Source organism: Cetorhinus maximus, chromosome 10 (genome assembly GCF_964194155.1).
Source record: "Cetorhinus maximus chromosome 10, sCetMax3.hap1.1, whole genome shotgun sequence".
Lineage (NCBI taxonomy): Eukaryota > Metazoa > Chordata > Chondrichthyes > Lamniformes > Cetorhinidae > Cetorhinus > Cetorhinus maximus.
Window position 1 is genome coordinate 28,867,385 of NC_135888.1, and position 16,597 is coordinate 28,883,981.

At 46.2% G+C, this 16,597-nt stretch overlaps 1 protein-coding gene across 6 annotated transcripts in view; it reads right to left on the minus strand.

The window, feature by feature from the left end:
* The window catches only part of stxbp1a (syntaxin binding protein 1a), a 133,794-nt gene that overhangs the window by 33,405 nt on the left and 83,792 nt on the right, over positions 1-16,597 (minus strand). For all 6 annotated transcript variants that reach the window (XM_078550279.1, XM_078550278.1, XM_078550281.1 and 3 more), the window contains 3 exons: positions 12,646-12,695; positions 4,497-4,578; positions 201-277 (listed from right to left, as the gene is read on the minus strand). In XM_078550279.1, the coding sequence (XP_078406405.1) occupies positions 201-277; positions 4,497-4,578; positions 12,646-12,695 (209 nt within the window). The remainder of the gene's footprint in view (positions 1-200; positions 278-4,496; positions 4,579-12,645; positions 12,696-16,597) is intronic.

A 16,597-nucleotide genomic window follows, 5' to 3' on the forward strand; every position in this document is an offset into this window, starting at 1 on the left:
CTGTCTCTGCCACTTTTTATGCAACAGTTCAGTACTTGGGCAAGCGTTCTCACTGCTCGGTGTAAGCACTGACACTGGTGGCAAGTGGCACTAAGCCAAGTAATTTGCCCTTCCATACATCAAAGTCAATGCTGCAAATTTTAAAATTGTTGTTATCATGCACTTTTTAATCTGTGAGATTGGTTAAAGCTGAAACTTACTTCTTCAGAGGGTGTGATGAGATAAACTGCTTCCAAACTGGGGAGTGGTTCTCTCCTTTTATTTATGTCCTCCACAACTTTACATCATTGTCATTGAAACAGAACAAAGAGAAGTTCTTGTCAACAAAGGTTACCACATGCAGTAAAGCAGCTGGCTAAATATCTGACCCCACCACCACCATCCCCGCCCCGCATCCCAGCCGCACCCCCTCCCCCCAACAACCCAGGTAAGAATTGTGTATGGACAAAAGTTAATTTTGGGTTTAATTAATTGCCAATCAAAACATGCCTGAAAAATTCCTGAAATTTGCATTTTTTCTCTCCTGCCTCAGACTGGACTGTAGTCCTATAAAAGAGATTATTTTGTCAGTTATGATACACTAGCCCAGTGTTGTTGGCATGGTGAAGGACTCCTTCACATCTGCGGATGCCATACAGGACTTGCATATCGATAGCAATGCTGTGTCCATGTGCTCATTTGACATTGCTAGCCTATTTATCAATGTGCCACTTAAGGAAGACATAGATATTTGCGCTGCAGCACTATATCATGGCCATCTAGACCCGCCACCATTGCCTGCATCAGTATTCACTGAACTTACGAACTTGACAACTCACACAGTTGAGTTCAGTTTTAATGACACCATGTATGCCCAAATAGATGGTGTTGCCATGGGATCCCCTATTGGCCCAGCTCTCACAAACATCTTTGTTGGGTTCCATGAGAAACATGTCTTCAATGGAATGACATCTAACCTCCTATCCCTCGCATATTTCCGATATGTGGATGATAAGTTCACTATATTTAAATCTGCAGCTGCATGTAACAATTTCCTCACATATCTTAATGGGCTCCATCCTGTGCTCAAATTCACCTGTGAAATGGAGCAGTCAAATGAACTCCTCTTCCTTGACGTACTGGTTGAGAAATCTTCCAGGGGGTTGTCTACCTGCTTGCCATTGCTGCCAGAGTGTTTTGGGCAGGTGTCACAGAGTTCCATCATTCTCTCTGTGTGGTCCCAGCACCTTTAAGGTGGGGCTGGCCCGCATATTGTCAGCATCAGTGACCAGTGACGCTGTGCTCCTGAAGGGGTCAGGTGCTGAAGGTGGACAAAGGATCAGATGCTTTTAAAGCTTCATGGCTCTATGCTATGATCCTGATCACAGAGCACAAGCGAGCTGCCCTTGGCCAGACATGAGTCAGACATTCTCAGAGGCTATGTAAAGATTTATGGAGTGTCCTCACTGCATGTCGTCATCATCCTCCTGCAATTGGGTGACTATTAGAGCCTCTACTGCGTCTCCATGACAACAGCATTCTCACAGAGAGTATGTGCGCTGCCATAAGCCAGACTGGAATCAAACGTTCATAGATGCAATGTGAGGATCTATGGGGTCTCATCTTTACACATTGTCATCATCCTCCACAAATCTAGCAGCTGTGAGGGCCTCCCGAACACCCCTGTCTCATTTTGTGCAGTGTAAAGGCCTCATCGCTGTCATCATTGCCTTTGAGGACCTCCTCATCCTCATCGCCATCAACGTCCTCCTCAATGGAGGAGACCTCCAGCTCTTCCATCTCCTCCTCAGCCAGCTCCTCTCCCCGTTGCAGCACCAGGTTGTAAAGAGCACAACAGGTGACGACGATGAGTGACACCCTTTGTGGACTGTATTGCAGGGCTCCACCAGACCCGGCCCAGGTACTGGAACCTCATCTTCAGCATCCTGATGGTTTGCTCCACCAAGTTGAGAGTTGCAGCATGAGTCTCATTATATCGTCGCTCTGCTGCAGTCTGAGGCCGCCTCACGGATGTCATCAGCCACGTCCTCTGCAGGTAGCCCCTGACCCGAGGAACCATCCCTGCACCTCTGTGGACCCTGGAAGACGTCACGTATCTGTGCCTGACTGAGATTGTGGCAGTCATGCACACTCCCTGGAAACCGTGTGCGAACCTACAAGATTTGTTTGTGGTGGTCGTACACCAGCTGCACATTCAGCGATTGGAATCCCTTGTGATTGACATAGTTGACCGCGTGTTGCGACAGAGATCTGAGCGTCATGTGAGTGCAGTCGATGGAACCCTACCTCTGTGGGAAACCCGAGATCTGGGCAAATCCAATCGCTCTTGCATCCTGGCTGTCCTGGTCCCAGGCGAAATGCACAAAGTTGTGTGCCCTCGCAAAGATGGCATCCGTGACTCCATGGATGCATTTGTGGGTGGAGGTTTGTGATATCCCACAGAGCTCACCTGTGGAGCCTTGAAAGGAGCCACTGGCGTAAAAATTGAGCGCCGCTGTCACTTTTACGGCAACTGGCAGTGAATACCATCCAAGCCCCCATGGTACCAAATCCTGCAGTAGCTGGTAGATGTGACTGACCAGTTCCTTAGACATGCGCAGTCTTGGGCGACACTGGTTCTCGGTCATCTGCAGGAATGAAAGGCAGCGTCTATAGACCCTGGGTCCAGCTAGGTGCTGACCAGTGACGGCTCACTGTGGCTCTTCAGCAGCGTGTGCGGGAGACCCAGCCACCCCTTCTTCCTGAGGGTGCTGCTCCTCCCTCTGTGCAACCAGAAGCCTCTGTCGCTCTCTTCTCCATCGTCTTCACTCTCTGTACGCCACGAGACATACAGCTAGTTCACCAAGCTCCATGATCCTGAGGTACTCCTCCTGCAGGATGAATGGGAGAGAGCACGGGTGTACTAAGAACCTCTCTTGGTTAAGTCTGAAAGCCCCTTTAATGCATCCCGGGGAGTGCTGGCCACCACATGGATGGCCAGAGTTTAGTGCCCTGCATGGCTGCCCGAAACCCCGCCTCCCTCCACCCCACTCCACCTGACCGATTGGCGGCAGCTTTGCCCATTGGACTGTATGCTGTGCTCTCAGCTCAGGCACAGGCATTCTCCTAACCCACACTGCAAGGCTGCACTGTTAGCTTGAACCATGGGGGAGACTAGTCCAAACCGAAATGATGACATTGCAAGGGGCTGTGGGTACCTCCACCAATCACTGCTCCATGGCCAGTTTTAGCAAGGAGACTATACAACGTGCCCAGTCATCCAACTGTTCTTCAGTCCACTAAAATACCCACTAGTTTACAGTCTGTGCCCGAGGGGTGAAAAGCTCTGGAGCACTTGTGATACTTTCATGCCTCTGCACTGCTTGAGTGGGCAGAGAAACTGGAGGCCCGACTCCAATCATATCAATGTGGCTGCGCCTGACCTGTCTCAGCGGCAGAGGAGTGGCCATTTTATACAAGGTGCCCCTGATGGTTGGCCGCTACCCTTGCCTCCTGCCCCTGTTCACCCCCCACCACCACGCACGTGCTTGTGCGCTATCTTGAACTGTAAGGCAGCCTTTGCCCTCCCCACAAAGTCGCCTGAACTGCAGGGCCTATTTCACAAGTGGTTATTGATGCCTGACCAACTATTAATTTTAATTCTGAGGTGAATAGATTTTTGTTAACCAAAGGTACTAAGGGAAATGGAACATAAGGTTAGGTCCCAGGTCAGCCATGATCCCATTGATTGGCAGAACGGGCTCGGGGAGTTAAACGGCCTCCTCCTGTTTCTATGTTCTTAGAACGAGCTTGAATTTATGTGGCGCCTTTCACAATCTCAGGATGTCCCAAAGTCCTTTCCAGCCAGTGAAGTCTTTTTGAAATGGCATAATGTAGGAAACGAGGTAGCCAAGTTCTGATAAACAGCCACGTGATCATGGCCAGATAATCCGTGTTAGTGATGTTGGTGGAGAGCGAAATGTTGTCTGAGACAGAGGGAAGAACTCTGCTTCAAACTAGTGTCATGGAATCTATTATTTCCACCTACAAGGGCAGATAGGGCTCTGGTTTACTGTCTGATCCAGAAGAAAACGGTGTAGCACCCCTCAGGTTCTTCACAAGAGTATCAGTCTAGATATTGTGTCCAAATTCCTAGATTGGGACTTGAATGCACATCCTTCTGAATTAGAGTAGAGCATGCTACCACTAAGCCACACCTGAGGATCCTTGCTTGCCCTGGAATGAACCGAAGCTTAATAATGACTTGTTGCTTTCTTGTTTCTTTGCTTGTTACTACGTTGGTGAAGTATTTAAATAAAACTGCTCTGAACCTCACAGGACAGTTACAAACTTTCAAGAAGGATTGCGTCCTTCTGTTCCATGGATTTTCAAAACCATTTATGAGGAGACAGAAGACGTGGAAATGCAACTTTGCACAGAAGTTGTAACTTTCAAACTATTTTCATTAAAGCTGACTGCAAAGAATTCTGGTTCCAAATCATAACTGAAACACTCACTTGTGACGCCCTCTGTCATAATATCAGTCATCTTGCAACAGGACGACAGCATGCGCATGCTGAGTTGATCCACCACCAGCACCTAATAAAATACACAAATACAATCATCATGTCGGCATAAGCAGTATGGCACTTAATAGAAAGACTCTGACTTTCATATTAGTCATTGAGCTGCTTTACAGCTTTGTTGCTTCTGTCGTTTTCAGGTAAATGTTTGACACAAGGTGGGATATAGCAATTTGCTTCATGGATGAAGACCCCCACCCTTACATCTAGCGAAGGTAAAAGAGAATTGCGAGTTTCTCATTCACAGGTGGAACACTTTGCACTCTGCATATGTAGGTCGTGGGGCTTTGGTAAACCTCCTCTCACCATACAATGGTTAGCAACAATCAGGCAAATGGCCTGCTCTCCTGTGAAGTGCAGGTGACCAGCAGAGCCCTCAGAATCATGCTTAGTTCTGACACGCCTTTACAAAAAAGCTCACCATCTTTTTAAGCATAGAAGCTGTGACAAATTATGAACCCGTTACTTTTAATGCATTGTTGAGATTTATTGAAAGTGGTAACTCCAATATTCCATGGCCCAATAAAATTAGAGTTTGTTTTTAAGAGATGTCTCCTTTGCACCTTTGAAACCTAGTCCAGGTTCATGTGATGATGTTATGTTCTACTGTGGGGTCGCTTTGCTTGTGAACCAGTTGCACGTTTATCTGCCGGTAGGTGAGGCGATTACAATATACTGCAGATGCAGAGACCAATATGAAATGAAGCACATGCTATTTATTTACACAGACGACAGAGCATTAATATGATGTTTGCTTCTCCAACCAGACCCTACTTGAGACTAATGTTAGCATTGTAGCCCGTGCTACACAGCTATTGGGTCGTACAGTCATATGGCCAACCTGCTTACATTCCCTTAAAGGTGTATTATACCTCAGATTACAACAGATGGGGCCTCTTCTTTCTCACCCAATTTCATATGGGAAAAAATTGTTAGCTCTGTTTGTATCCAAATAGAAAACGTAACCTTCCAAACTTTTCCCCTTCCCAAATTATTTGAATCACTTGAACTGTCTATCAAATAAATGAGTTAAATAAGCTGCTCTTGGTCCCAGTTAAAAAATAAGTTTCTCTTTCTTTCTCTTGAATTCCTCCAGGATCCCAAATTAGGTCAGAGTTGAGTTCAGACATTGGGCGGAATCTTCCTCTCCCGCCAGCAGCTGGAATCGTGGTGGGCGGGAGCGCTTCATTTGTCGGGAGGCAAAACAATCTGTTTCCGATGACGGGATAAACTGTTTGAATTTTGTTCTCCTGGCTCTCAAAGCAGGTTAAATGTGGCTCAAGCTTCCCAATGAACAATGTCGAGAACCCCATTTGCATGCATTAGCATCTCATGCATGCTCATTAAATGCCCCATGCCAGATAAAAGGCCCCCGTGCCAGACCTTGTTTAACTTCACGCATATCGAGTGCCAGTAGCAAAAGCTGTGCCAAGGTTGGAGGAGGGAGGCAGACAAAGACTGGAAGGGTTGGAAGGGGGTAGGGTGGAAGGGTAGAGTGAAGGCTGGACAGGGGAGGCAGGCTAAGAGGGGAAGGGGTGGAATGAGTGTCCGAGAAAGGGGGGTGGGGGAGGAAAAAGTGTCTTAAAGGGTGGGATCAGTGCTGTCGATGGTGGAGTCCTGGGGATGAACTCAGGGTACTGGTGATAGGAGGGAACAGTCAGATCAGAGTGGGGAGTGGGATGCAGTAGGATGGCAGGTCCTAGGCAAGTCTGGTCGGTGAAGGCCTCATGGAGGAGGACTAGGCGGGTGTTTTCTTGAATAACGGGAAGGGGGAGGGTCAGGATGGGCATGGGGATGGTAACGAGGTCAGCTCTAAAGGGGAGGGAAGGCATGTGAAGGTAGATCGTAATAGGGTACAGGGTAACCGGGGGAGGTTCAAGGGTAACAGAGGGGAGGGGAATGGTATAATTGGGTGGGTCAAGGGTGATGGGGGGGAGGTTGCTGGGTGACGGAGATGGGTAGAAGGTGGTAGACCGAAAATGGAAGGTGAGGTGCACCATTTTTCAAATCTGACCTTGGCCACGCAGTTAGTCACTCAGTGAGATCCCTCAAAGTGGGAGAACAATCTTTTCAGGTGGATGAAGTTCAAGGTCAGCACAAGTGGTCAACTAAAGGGACACCCTAATAATCATGAGGCAATTCGATGTCAACCATTCTCAATTGTGTTCCCCTCTCTATGACCAAGCGCACATGGCAACAGGTTTGTTCCGACTCATGGGTCTCATAACATAGAGACCCCAGCAAGGTTAGAGCTGCCATTCATTCTGTTCCACTTTCCATTGGCTGCTGTCAGCGGCAGAGGTGAGGGGGAGGGGGGAGTGGATGCCTACAAGGGGCCCAGCCGGTGGAGGGCAGCCAACTCACGACTCCAAACCTCCATCCTGCCAGCTGAACGGTCATGGCTGACAAGGGATCATGTGGTTAGTCCTTCAATGCTGCCAAGGCAATGGTCTCTCTATAGAACCAAAGTTACTGGAGGCAGGTGGAATAGTGTCAGAGGGAGGCTGCTTGCACATGGCTCTCATCACCCCAGTCAAATTGCAATATCTTCATGCACAGCCATGTATGAACTGGAAGACAACCAGTCTCTGGTCCTCCAGGATGTCCTTTACCTGGAAGGGGTGGGGTGGGGATGCCATGTGTAGACAGAGACCAGGTGAAGGGCTTAGCACTGGCCTGCTGGCTTTGAGATGGAGAGAAACCAGTAAAGGATATGCCCACTAAGTATCACTTCAATTCATTCACACATCCAGAGAGGCATTGATGGTGCAGGCTGCAGGCAACCCTGCCTTGGTAATGGCTCTTATCCAGATGAGGAGAAAGAGGGCTCGTCATTGGTCGGCACCGGGCCAGGAGAGCAAAGACCAAGCAGCAAGAGGCCAAAAGGTCAAAATGCTGGCGAACATGGAACACTGCAGTGGCAAGCATTGTCCCAACCATGGGTGTATCTCCGGCGTTGCTCTTATCTAGTGATGAACCAAAAGGAATGCTAGAGACGTCCTCGTATGTCCAGGGATGTGGTTGCTCACATCTGCCAGCTTCTCCAGTACGAGCTGCTGCCACAAGGACTCTGGAGGAGTAATGCAGAGCTCCCGGCCTACATTGGGTTAATGTCTGTCCAGGTGCCCTTTAAATGTGACGCCAGGACTTTGGACTCCATGACGTAATGGCAGGGCAGGTGACTTCCTGCCCATCCCTCCATGAGATTTGCCGAGCTCCTAACAAATGCATAATTAGTGAGCTGAATGGCGGCAGATCCGGGCAATTGCTCTCTGATCACTCTCCCACCCAACACTCTGAACCAATCAAAACTAACACAGGAGATTATTGGCCAATAGTTATATATGAATTGGAACCTAACTCTTGATGTGATCTCTACCCAAACTAGGAACCAGTCCAATTCTCTTATGAATATGTACAGCAAATCCACATTCCCCATACAAGCTGTGAACTTGTTCCAGAGGTTATTATCCTCGACTGAATAGAGCCACTTAATATCTAACTGAGTTCTACCCTTTGTAACGTGTGTGTGACCCTATTGTCTTCCCCAACCTAGCTAATTGAAACAAATTGCCAATGTGGATAAAATCTAGTAACTTCATCAATTTATAGTCCTGAACCAAATTGCCCTTTAGTTGACCAGATTCCCCACATCCCCTTATCTGGTGACTTCTTCATAAACTTTGATTAGATGGTAAGATATGATTATGGGCTGAATTTTCCCCGTGTGTTGGCGATGGGCGGAGAGGTGGAAGGGCTGGCACAATGGCTGGGAAAGGCATCAGGAGGGCAACCCAACCCCAATACCTTGAGGCGGTCATGCCATATTGCCAGCAGTGAGAAACTTGGTGGCTCAGTCACTGCCCCGCAGGATCCAATTGAGGCACATAAGTGACTAATTAAGGGTCACCTCTTGCCTCCATGGGCATTTTGTCTGTGGCAGGCCGGGCCCGGGAGAGGGCAGTGCAGATGGTGCCAAACACCGGGACCCAGGGGCTGGGGGTGCCCGGGCTCAGTGTTGTAAAGTCCCAGTTTCTTGTCATCCAGCCGGAGCCGCAGACCTGAAAGACCACCTTTTAAAAAAAAAAAATCAGAACCGTCAGCCGGACAGTTCCGATTTTATTTTAAGCCGGTCTTTCAGGTTCGTTTCACTGGCAGTTGCTGTGCTGCTGCTTCCAACCTTCGGGCAGCTTCATGGCTCTGATTTTTTTTTGTGAAAAGCCCGCCAGTAAACCACGAAGCTGCCTGAAGGTCAGGCGTAGCACCTCCAATTCATCAGAAGGCCCTTGGTTGAATATTGGCTTGAAAAATGCTAAGTGAGATACCTGGAATCATTTGGATGCTGGCGGAGAGGAGTAGGGGTGATGAGTAGGTGGTCCAGGGGCTAGGGGTGATGGGGGGGTGATGGTGGTGGTGGGTTGGTAGGGGTGGTGGATGGGGGAGTTGGTGGGGGTTTGTGGAGGGGGGTGGAAGTGGATGGGAGAGTTGGTGGGAGCTGGGGGGATTATTTTTGAGGTTTAGTACCACAAAATTAAATACTGTACACTTCTCAAAATTCATCTTTTGAATTTAAACACGCATTTAAATAAATTTTCATTATGCCCTAAAGTAGGTAGGCACAATTCTGATGACATGCCGTGTTGATATACCAGAGGCTTCAGAATCTTGGGCCTCATCAAAACAAATATAAGAAACTAAAAACTGGGAGTGATGCAAAACAGGGTGTTGACTCACTGTCGCCCATTTTATTATGCTTGTAAAGTCTGGGAATGCAACCCCTGTTTGTCACTAAGAGATTGCTTGAAGAAAGGTTTTACAGATCACTGTTCCATCTTAGTCTCACCCCAGATAGACTGTAAATTCACAATGTATAACACAATTTGTATGACAACTTCTGGGGGAAGGGGAAATAATCCAGTTCTTGAGTTAAGGCCATACTGAATTTTTGTACCATGTTTCATTCAGATCAACAATTCAACCTACATTTTCCCTGAGCTGCTGGTAGATGTCTGATTGATGAATCTTGGGGATAGTGTCATTAGCGTAAAAGGGGTAGATGCCATTTATGGTATATTGTGGGTTGGTGCCAGAGAAGTCAGAATGGTAAGGTTGTATTGGCTACAGAGTGGAATTGTTTTGTAAATGTAGTGATTTCTTTGTAGCTGTTTTCTTAACATCAGTTGATTGTTCTGTGATTAATTATCCTTAGAAAAACAGCTTTGGGCCTCCAATTTCACCATTGCTACAGTAACTCTACTTACTATATGCATGTGTAATGAAAGAAAGACAAAACCTACATTTATACAGCACCTTTCATGATATCTCAAATCGCTTTACAACAAATTTAATACTTTTGAGTTGGAATCACTGGTGTAATGTAGGCAATGTTATTACAAACAGACATTGTGGGGTGAAATTGCCAGGGCAGGAGTACATAATGGGCTAATAGTGAATCAGTAACCTGTTTTACACTGCACATGATTCTCAAGAGTCTTTTCCATTGGCTGAAATCTTGCCCTTTTGTCTACATACTTATTATCCAACTCTATTTTGGTGCTTTTTATGATTTTCTGAGGTAGTGAAATATAGTGATAAAGTTGTGTTGCATAGTAGATGTTGAAAATATATTGCAGTGAGAAGCAGCAATCAGCAGTCTTCAGACTGCTGATCAAGAAAGCACAGGTGCAGTTATGAACCAGTCTTTGTCCTCTGGCCTCTTAAAAGTTGTGTCACACAGAGACACCTGAGGGCTCCAACACCTCTCACTGACCATGAAGACCTATGTTGTTCAATCATTCCATTTTGTTGACCGTGGGAAAAAAATTTCCGCCCATCAGCGGGGGGCAAGTGTGGGAGCAGGTGCGGTCGGGCACACCTCCAATCGGCGCCCCCATTGGGGGCATGCCACAATTTTACGTGGGTGGGCCAATTAAGGCCCGTCCAGCATGATGTCCGCCAGGAAGCGTTATGTGCTCCCTGTGTGGGCGGGGGGGATTCCCTCAGCCAAAGAGTGCACTCTTTAATGCATGCACGCAAAAGAGCACACTGATCTCCCTGAGGCTAAGTGCTGCCTCAGGGAGATCGGCTCCAAAATTAAAATTGTTATACAAATGATAGAAAAATTTCCCTGACATGTCCCCTCTTGTGACACTGTCACATGAGTTGGGACATGTACATAACTTATATTGAAACCTTTACTAAAAACTTAAGTACCCTCGTTAAACCTCATCCCACCCATGGATGAGATTTCATGCTTTTTCTGAAGCCCACCAGGGCTCCCGGCCTGCCCGGAAACCTTAAGTTTGGACGGGCAGGTCCATTAATGATGTTTAATTACTTTTCAATGGCCTCAATAGGCCGTTGACAGGTCGGCAGGCACGCAGCTGACTTGGCTGCACCCCACCGACCTGAAAATGGAAATGACACGGGGTGACATCGGGAGTTCCACCCGATGTCATCCCGCATCATCTTATGCATCGGTAAGTGGGCCCTGCCCCCGCTCACCGACCGGAAGATCCTGCCCCATGAGTCATTTGATTTTTCCACCCTGTAAGATTACTGATTAAATAGAATCCAATTATAACCCTTGTATAAAATAAATATATTGAATAACATCATGTACCCAGGTAGGAGAACGTCTTCTAATTTTTCTACAGAATGGAAAAGATTTCATGCAGTTATCTAGATTGCTAGTATGAATTTACTGTCACTGTGTCCATATGATGCAATGTGCAAAACATGTTAATGAGGGCCAAGGCAGTCACCGAAATCAGTGTTATTGCCTGCACAGTGTTATAAATAACTAATAGGATATTTTCCTGTCAAATTAACAATATTGCCAATGCTGTCTGGTTTGTTTAACAGTCACAGTGGGATCACTTATAGAGCGCACACAAACTGACACTGCAGTATATCTGCTGCTCTTAATATGTATGACCTATATACATCGGACAATATTTGCAACTAGATGCCAACAATGGTTATTGTCATTTTACTAGGATCTTTGGTGATTATTTGAGGAATTGGTTGGTGAAAGGGAAGGGGAAAATTCATGCATGATTGAGGGAGAGGGTTAAAGTGGGGTGGGTGGGTGAGGAAATAAGGGGCCCAGAACAGGAAAAGAACCAGGGCTCATGATTTACCTCCCTGGCCCTGGCAGCAGGGGGCCCTCCACCCCTTAAGGAGACCGCCAGGTAAACCCTGGTAGCCTCCCAGTGGATTCCCAGGAGGAGATGTGCCTTAGATGTCCATTGCATGGTCCATGGAGGGGGCACCCAGCACCCACCGATGCTGCAGGATTCCTCCCACCCCACCCCCTGATAGCTGTCGGGCCTCGACTTCCCTCAGCCCAACATTGAGGTTGCAGAATCAGCAATGGCCACTATTAATGGTGGCACTGCTGAGGCTACCAATGGCCCTCTGATTGGGCTAGTAGCCTTTAATTAGACAGCAACCCTGGTGGTGGCCTCTTAACTGGCTGCTGCTGACAATATGTTGCCCCAGGTCCCGCCCTCCACCGAAGGAGGATCATCTCCCATTTTAAGCCCAGTCGGTCAATGGGACATCCAGGTACACAGCAAAATTCATCCCCTTCTCCTAAAGAAGCTGCGTTGAGTGCCCCCAATGTATCTTCCTCTGTCCAGGTGATCATTTAGAGCACCTCTGCATCCCTTTCAAAAGTGCATCTCTTACTAGTCACATTAATTGGCCTAGAGTTCTCTGGTTCTGCCTTGCCTCCCATTTTAAAAATTGGAATTAGATGAGCATCCTTCTAGTCGAGGGGAACAGTCCCTCTAGCAAGTTATTAAAAAAGTGAGCAACGGTTTTGTAAGGAACACAGCCAATCTGGTTGAGGTCCCAGTTGGGTGGATGTCAGCCTGATCTATTTTGAGGTCACTTATTCTATCCAAGAGGGTATCCTTATTGATTTTAATAATTTCAATAAAAATGTAGCGGTTATCCCGCCGAGCAAAGCTCTTTATTAACTATATTAAATATCAGTCCCTTTGTCCCTCTTGCTCATTCACTCCTTGACCCAAAAGCATCAGAATGGTATATCACCATGAAAAGAAAAGATTCCTACCTTCCATTCTCCCTTCTTCTTCACCTTCTTGATGACATCATTCATAATCTCTGCGATCAAAAAGAAATGTCTATTTACTATTTAAGCAGAAGAAAAAGCCTCAAATATCTAATGGAATGCAACCTTCCCATGTAGGCCCAACGCAGATAATTTTGTCCTTGTTTGAAAGTGTAGAATGGGCGATTGTGAATTGGCAGCACTTTTTACGTCTCTCCCCATTTTCATTTTCTTTGAAGTGACTGCGCGGAAATTTTACGTTGCAGTTCAATGGCGAGCTTTTTTTTGGGCAGGTTGTTTTACACCTGCCACAAAGCGTGTGATATGCGTGTGGTAGATTCAATACTTTTATATATAACAGCTGACCTTCCATGGGTCTGCCAAGTGCTAGCGCCTCTCATTCCGAAGACACCTCCAAAGTACTTAGCAACAATGAAGTACTTTTGAAGTGTCCTCATCACTTTTGTCATGTAGACAATTTGACAGATGATTTGTACACAGGCAGATCCCACAGAAAGCCAATGATACGGAAGACTACATAATTTGTTTTTGGGGGGAGGAAAGTTGACCAGCGCACTCCATCCAAAAGGCAGCACTCTGACCAGGCAACATTCCCTCAGTACTGGACTGATGCATTATCCATGTCAATGCATCATGCAGTCAAGTCTGGATCAAGGTTTAAACCCACAACTCTAGGGGTCAGAATGCTACCATCTGAGTCAAGCTATAGATAAATACAGATGTGCAAGGTTCATAAACATTTGTGTAAAATTGCATTCACTATTTCTAATCGTGTATAAAAAGTCTTTGAATCATGGCAACATACCCTTACACCAAAGATCACCACCATCATTATAAAGTGTTCCTGACGAAGAACCGTGTACTATTTTTATCACAATCACATGCACAAGTGAAATGAAGATGCACTTCATTGAGATTTGCATTACCAAGCTTTGCAATTGTAAAGCATTGCAAAAAGCTTTGAAGAGTCTTTGAAACAAAAATGGTCAGCTGGATTTAGTGCTCCCCACGTGGGCCCTGCCAACTGGTTGGAGAACAGGCAGGGGACTCAGGACACATCAGTGGGGGGAGGCTCAACCAAATTAAGTGCCTGTAAAGTATTTTCAGGGGCCTTCCCCAGGCGTCAGGGCCCTGCCAGTGGAAATCCTACATCACCAAGAGGTGCTGGTCAGAGACCAGTAGGTCTCCATTGGCTGTCAGTGCCAGTGGGAGCAGTGGCTGCTTCCGGAAATGCACACAGCAGAGGCCCAGAGTCAACAAGAGGCCTAGGCCACAAGTAAGCGGGGGCAGGATGGGGATAATGGGGAGAGAGTCACCAGCGAAGAGGGGAGGGGAAAGGTGCCGGATGCATGGATGGGGTTGGCTGTCAGCGGGCACCTGCTTTCCCATTCTCAGGGCCTGCAATCGGGCAGTAAACGCCTTTGAAAGAGGGACCCCCCACCTTGGGAAGCCATTGGAAACTGGGTGGCCTTCATGAGGCACAGGAAACCTATGCAATTTAGGCAGAATCCCTGAGCCCCCACTAAATCCCAGTGGGCTCAGGGATAATGACCTTTAAGTGGTTTGTTCTTGAGTCTAATTAGCCAGCAAACGAGCTCAGCCCATTCCCGCCACTGATTTACCGAGGGTCAATTTTCCCGCTGGTGGGAATGGGATGCGTAGCCTCCCCCGTGATTGTGCAGGCCGGCCCTCCATCTAGCCCGATCCAGAGGGCTCCATTAAATTCAGCCGGGTGCCAGTAACAGTTTGAACCTCTGTGTGGGGAGGACTCTGCTCTTCTCTAGTTGAAGTCAGATCGAGAATGTATGCTTTATTTTAGTATTTAAGATGTTGGTACAAATAAAACAAGGTTTTCCCTGTTATAGGCCTCTGTAATTATTTAACCCAAGAAAACTTTCTTGCTAAGGTAATTCTATGTTCATTGTTGCAATTTTTAAAAATCTAATTTAAAATTTGTGTCATTAATTCTGGTAAATCAGGATTGAATCCCCTGTCCTCACATACTTCCAAATTTTCCATTGGTATGCAGAGAAGACAAATGGGTTGTGTGAAACAACACCAATTTCAATGGATAGTTTGAAAGAAAAATTGAACACAAGGTCCATTTTAAAAAGGTGCTAAAAGAAGAGTTAAGTCTTTTGGATTGAAGAGTCTCTTCAAATTTGTTTGATAATGGGCAAAGCCAAACATGGTGTCTCTTTTTAAAGAACTGGAAGTCTGATTATGTTTGTTTGGACTTTGTGGGGGGGATCTGTGATGCTCAGTAAACTCATGCATGAAGAAAGAAGGATTTGTATTATTATTGTGCCTTTCACAACCTCGGAACATCTCAAAGTGCTTTACAGCCAATGATTTACTTTTGACGTGCAGTCACTGTTGTAATGTAGGAAATGCAACAGTCAATCTGTGCACAGCAAGGTCCCGCAAACAGCAATGTGATAATGACCAGATAATCGGTTTTAGTGACTTCAGTTGCGACATAAATATTGTGCGGAACAACAGGGTTAACTCAAGTATTGCTGCAAAAGGAGACACACTGTCAAAGCTTTTCCTTTTGCACTGCTCAGGCAATTCACAAGAATACAAACAGTAAAGGGAACAACAATTTATAACGATGTTGTTGATATCCTGAATTTGGTCTTTGTTGTACCTCTGTCTCAGGTATACAAATAATCATTTGATAGTACAGAACTTAGGTATTGCTCAGAAAAGAGACATGCTGTTGAAGCAAGATAAAAAACTTTGTTAGCATGTCTCTTTTTTCAGCAATACTCAAGTTCTGTACTACCAAAGAGTTAACTCCCTTGCTTTTCTTTGCAATAATGCCATGGCATCTTCTATTTGTGGGCAGATGTCTCAGCAGAAAGACAGCACCCCCAGCAATGCAGCACTCCCTCAGTACCGCACTGAGAATGTTAACCTAGATTTTGATCTCAAGTCTCTGGAATGGGAATTGAACCCAAACAACAACTTAAGGCTCAGAGTTAGGAGTGTTGTTAAGTAAGACATGGCTGACACCCAGTGAAAAATGGCAACTGGACTGAGTTGCAAGAGGGCAACCAACAAGGACCCACAGCTTTGGCTGCCATCCAAAAACTGTAAACAAGTAGCCTGGGGGTTTGAGATTCTCAGCAATCCGAGTTCCACATCACATCAGTAACATGGCAGCACCAATTTATGGAACTTGGATCCAACAACTCGGGGTTCACTATGTGTATCTCGTGTATCTGTCAGCCTCTGATTAATATGTCACAGTTTAAAAACATATGAAGCTTTTTAACTAAGTATTGATCCTCAGCTTTGGATGAGGTGGTTTCTTTTAACTGTTATTCATGAGAGTGAGAAATCTCCACAGTTCATTTTTTGTAGATTGCAAAGGAAGCTAAGTAATTTCCTGTGAGAGGGCACAGAAATATTTTTCTGGTATGTAAAACATCCAAGGGTTAAGTTCAATGGAAGGACATGTATCATCGTTGGTATGAACTAGTGCTGACAGCAGACAGAGCACTGGTCTGCCTTATACACTCAGATGCCAGAATCTTTGCCTTTTTCTCCCCATTCTGAGAGTCAATTATGAATGATATACTGTCAATGTAGGTGGGGGGAAGTGGGTGGGGTGGGACATTAGGCGGTAGCTGAACAGCTGCCTGCCCACAAATGCAATGACGCTAAACAAAAGTAATTTTTGCAGCCTAATGAATTGTTTTGGAGCAATCGTTATATTATAGTGTTAACAAATAAGAGGAAACAGAGGCCTGACAAACAGCTCTTCATAAAAGCAGTGCCTCTTCTCAAGTAATGGGAATACCTAAAAGGATCTTTTCAACTTGGACCTTAAATGTCATGATTGTCATGTGAAACTGAGCACATCTAGCGAAAACCTAAGGCTTCAAGTTCTCAGATCTGAAGTTGGGATATTGTGCACGCCAGCCAC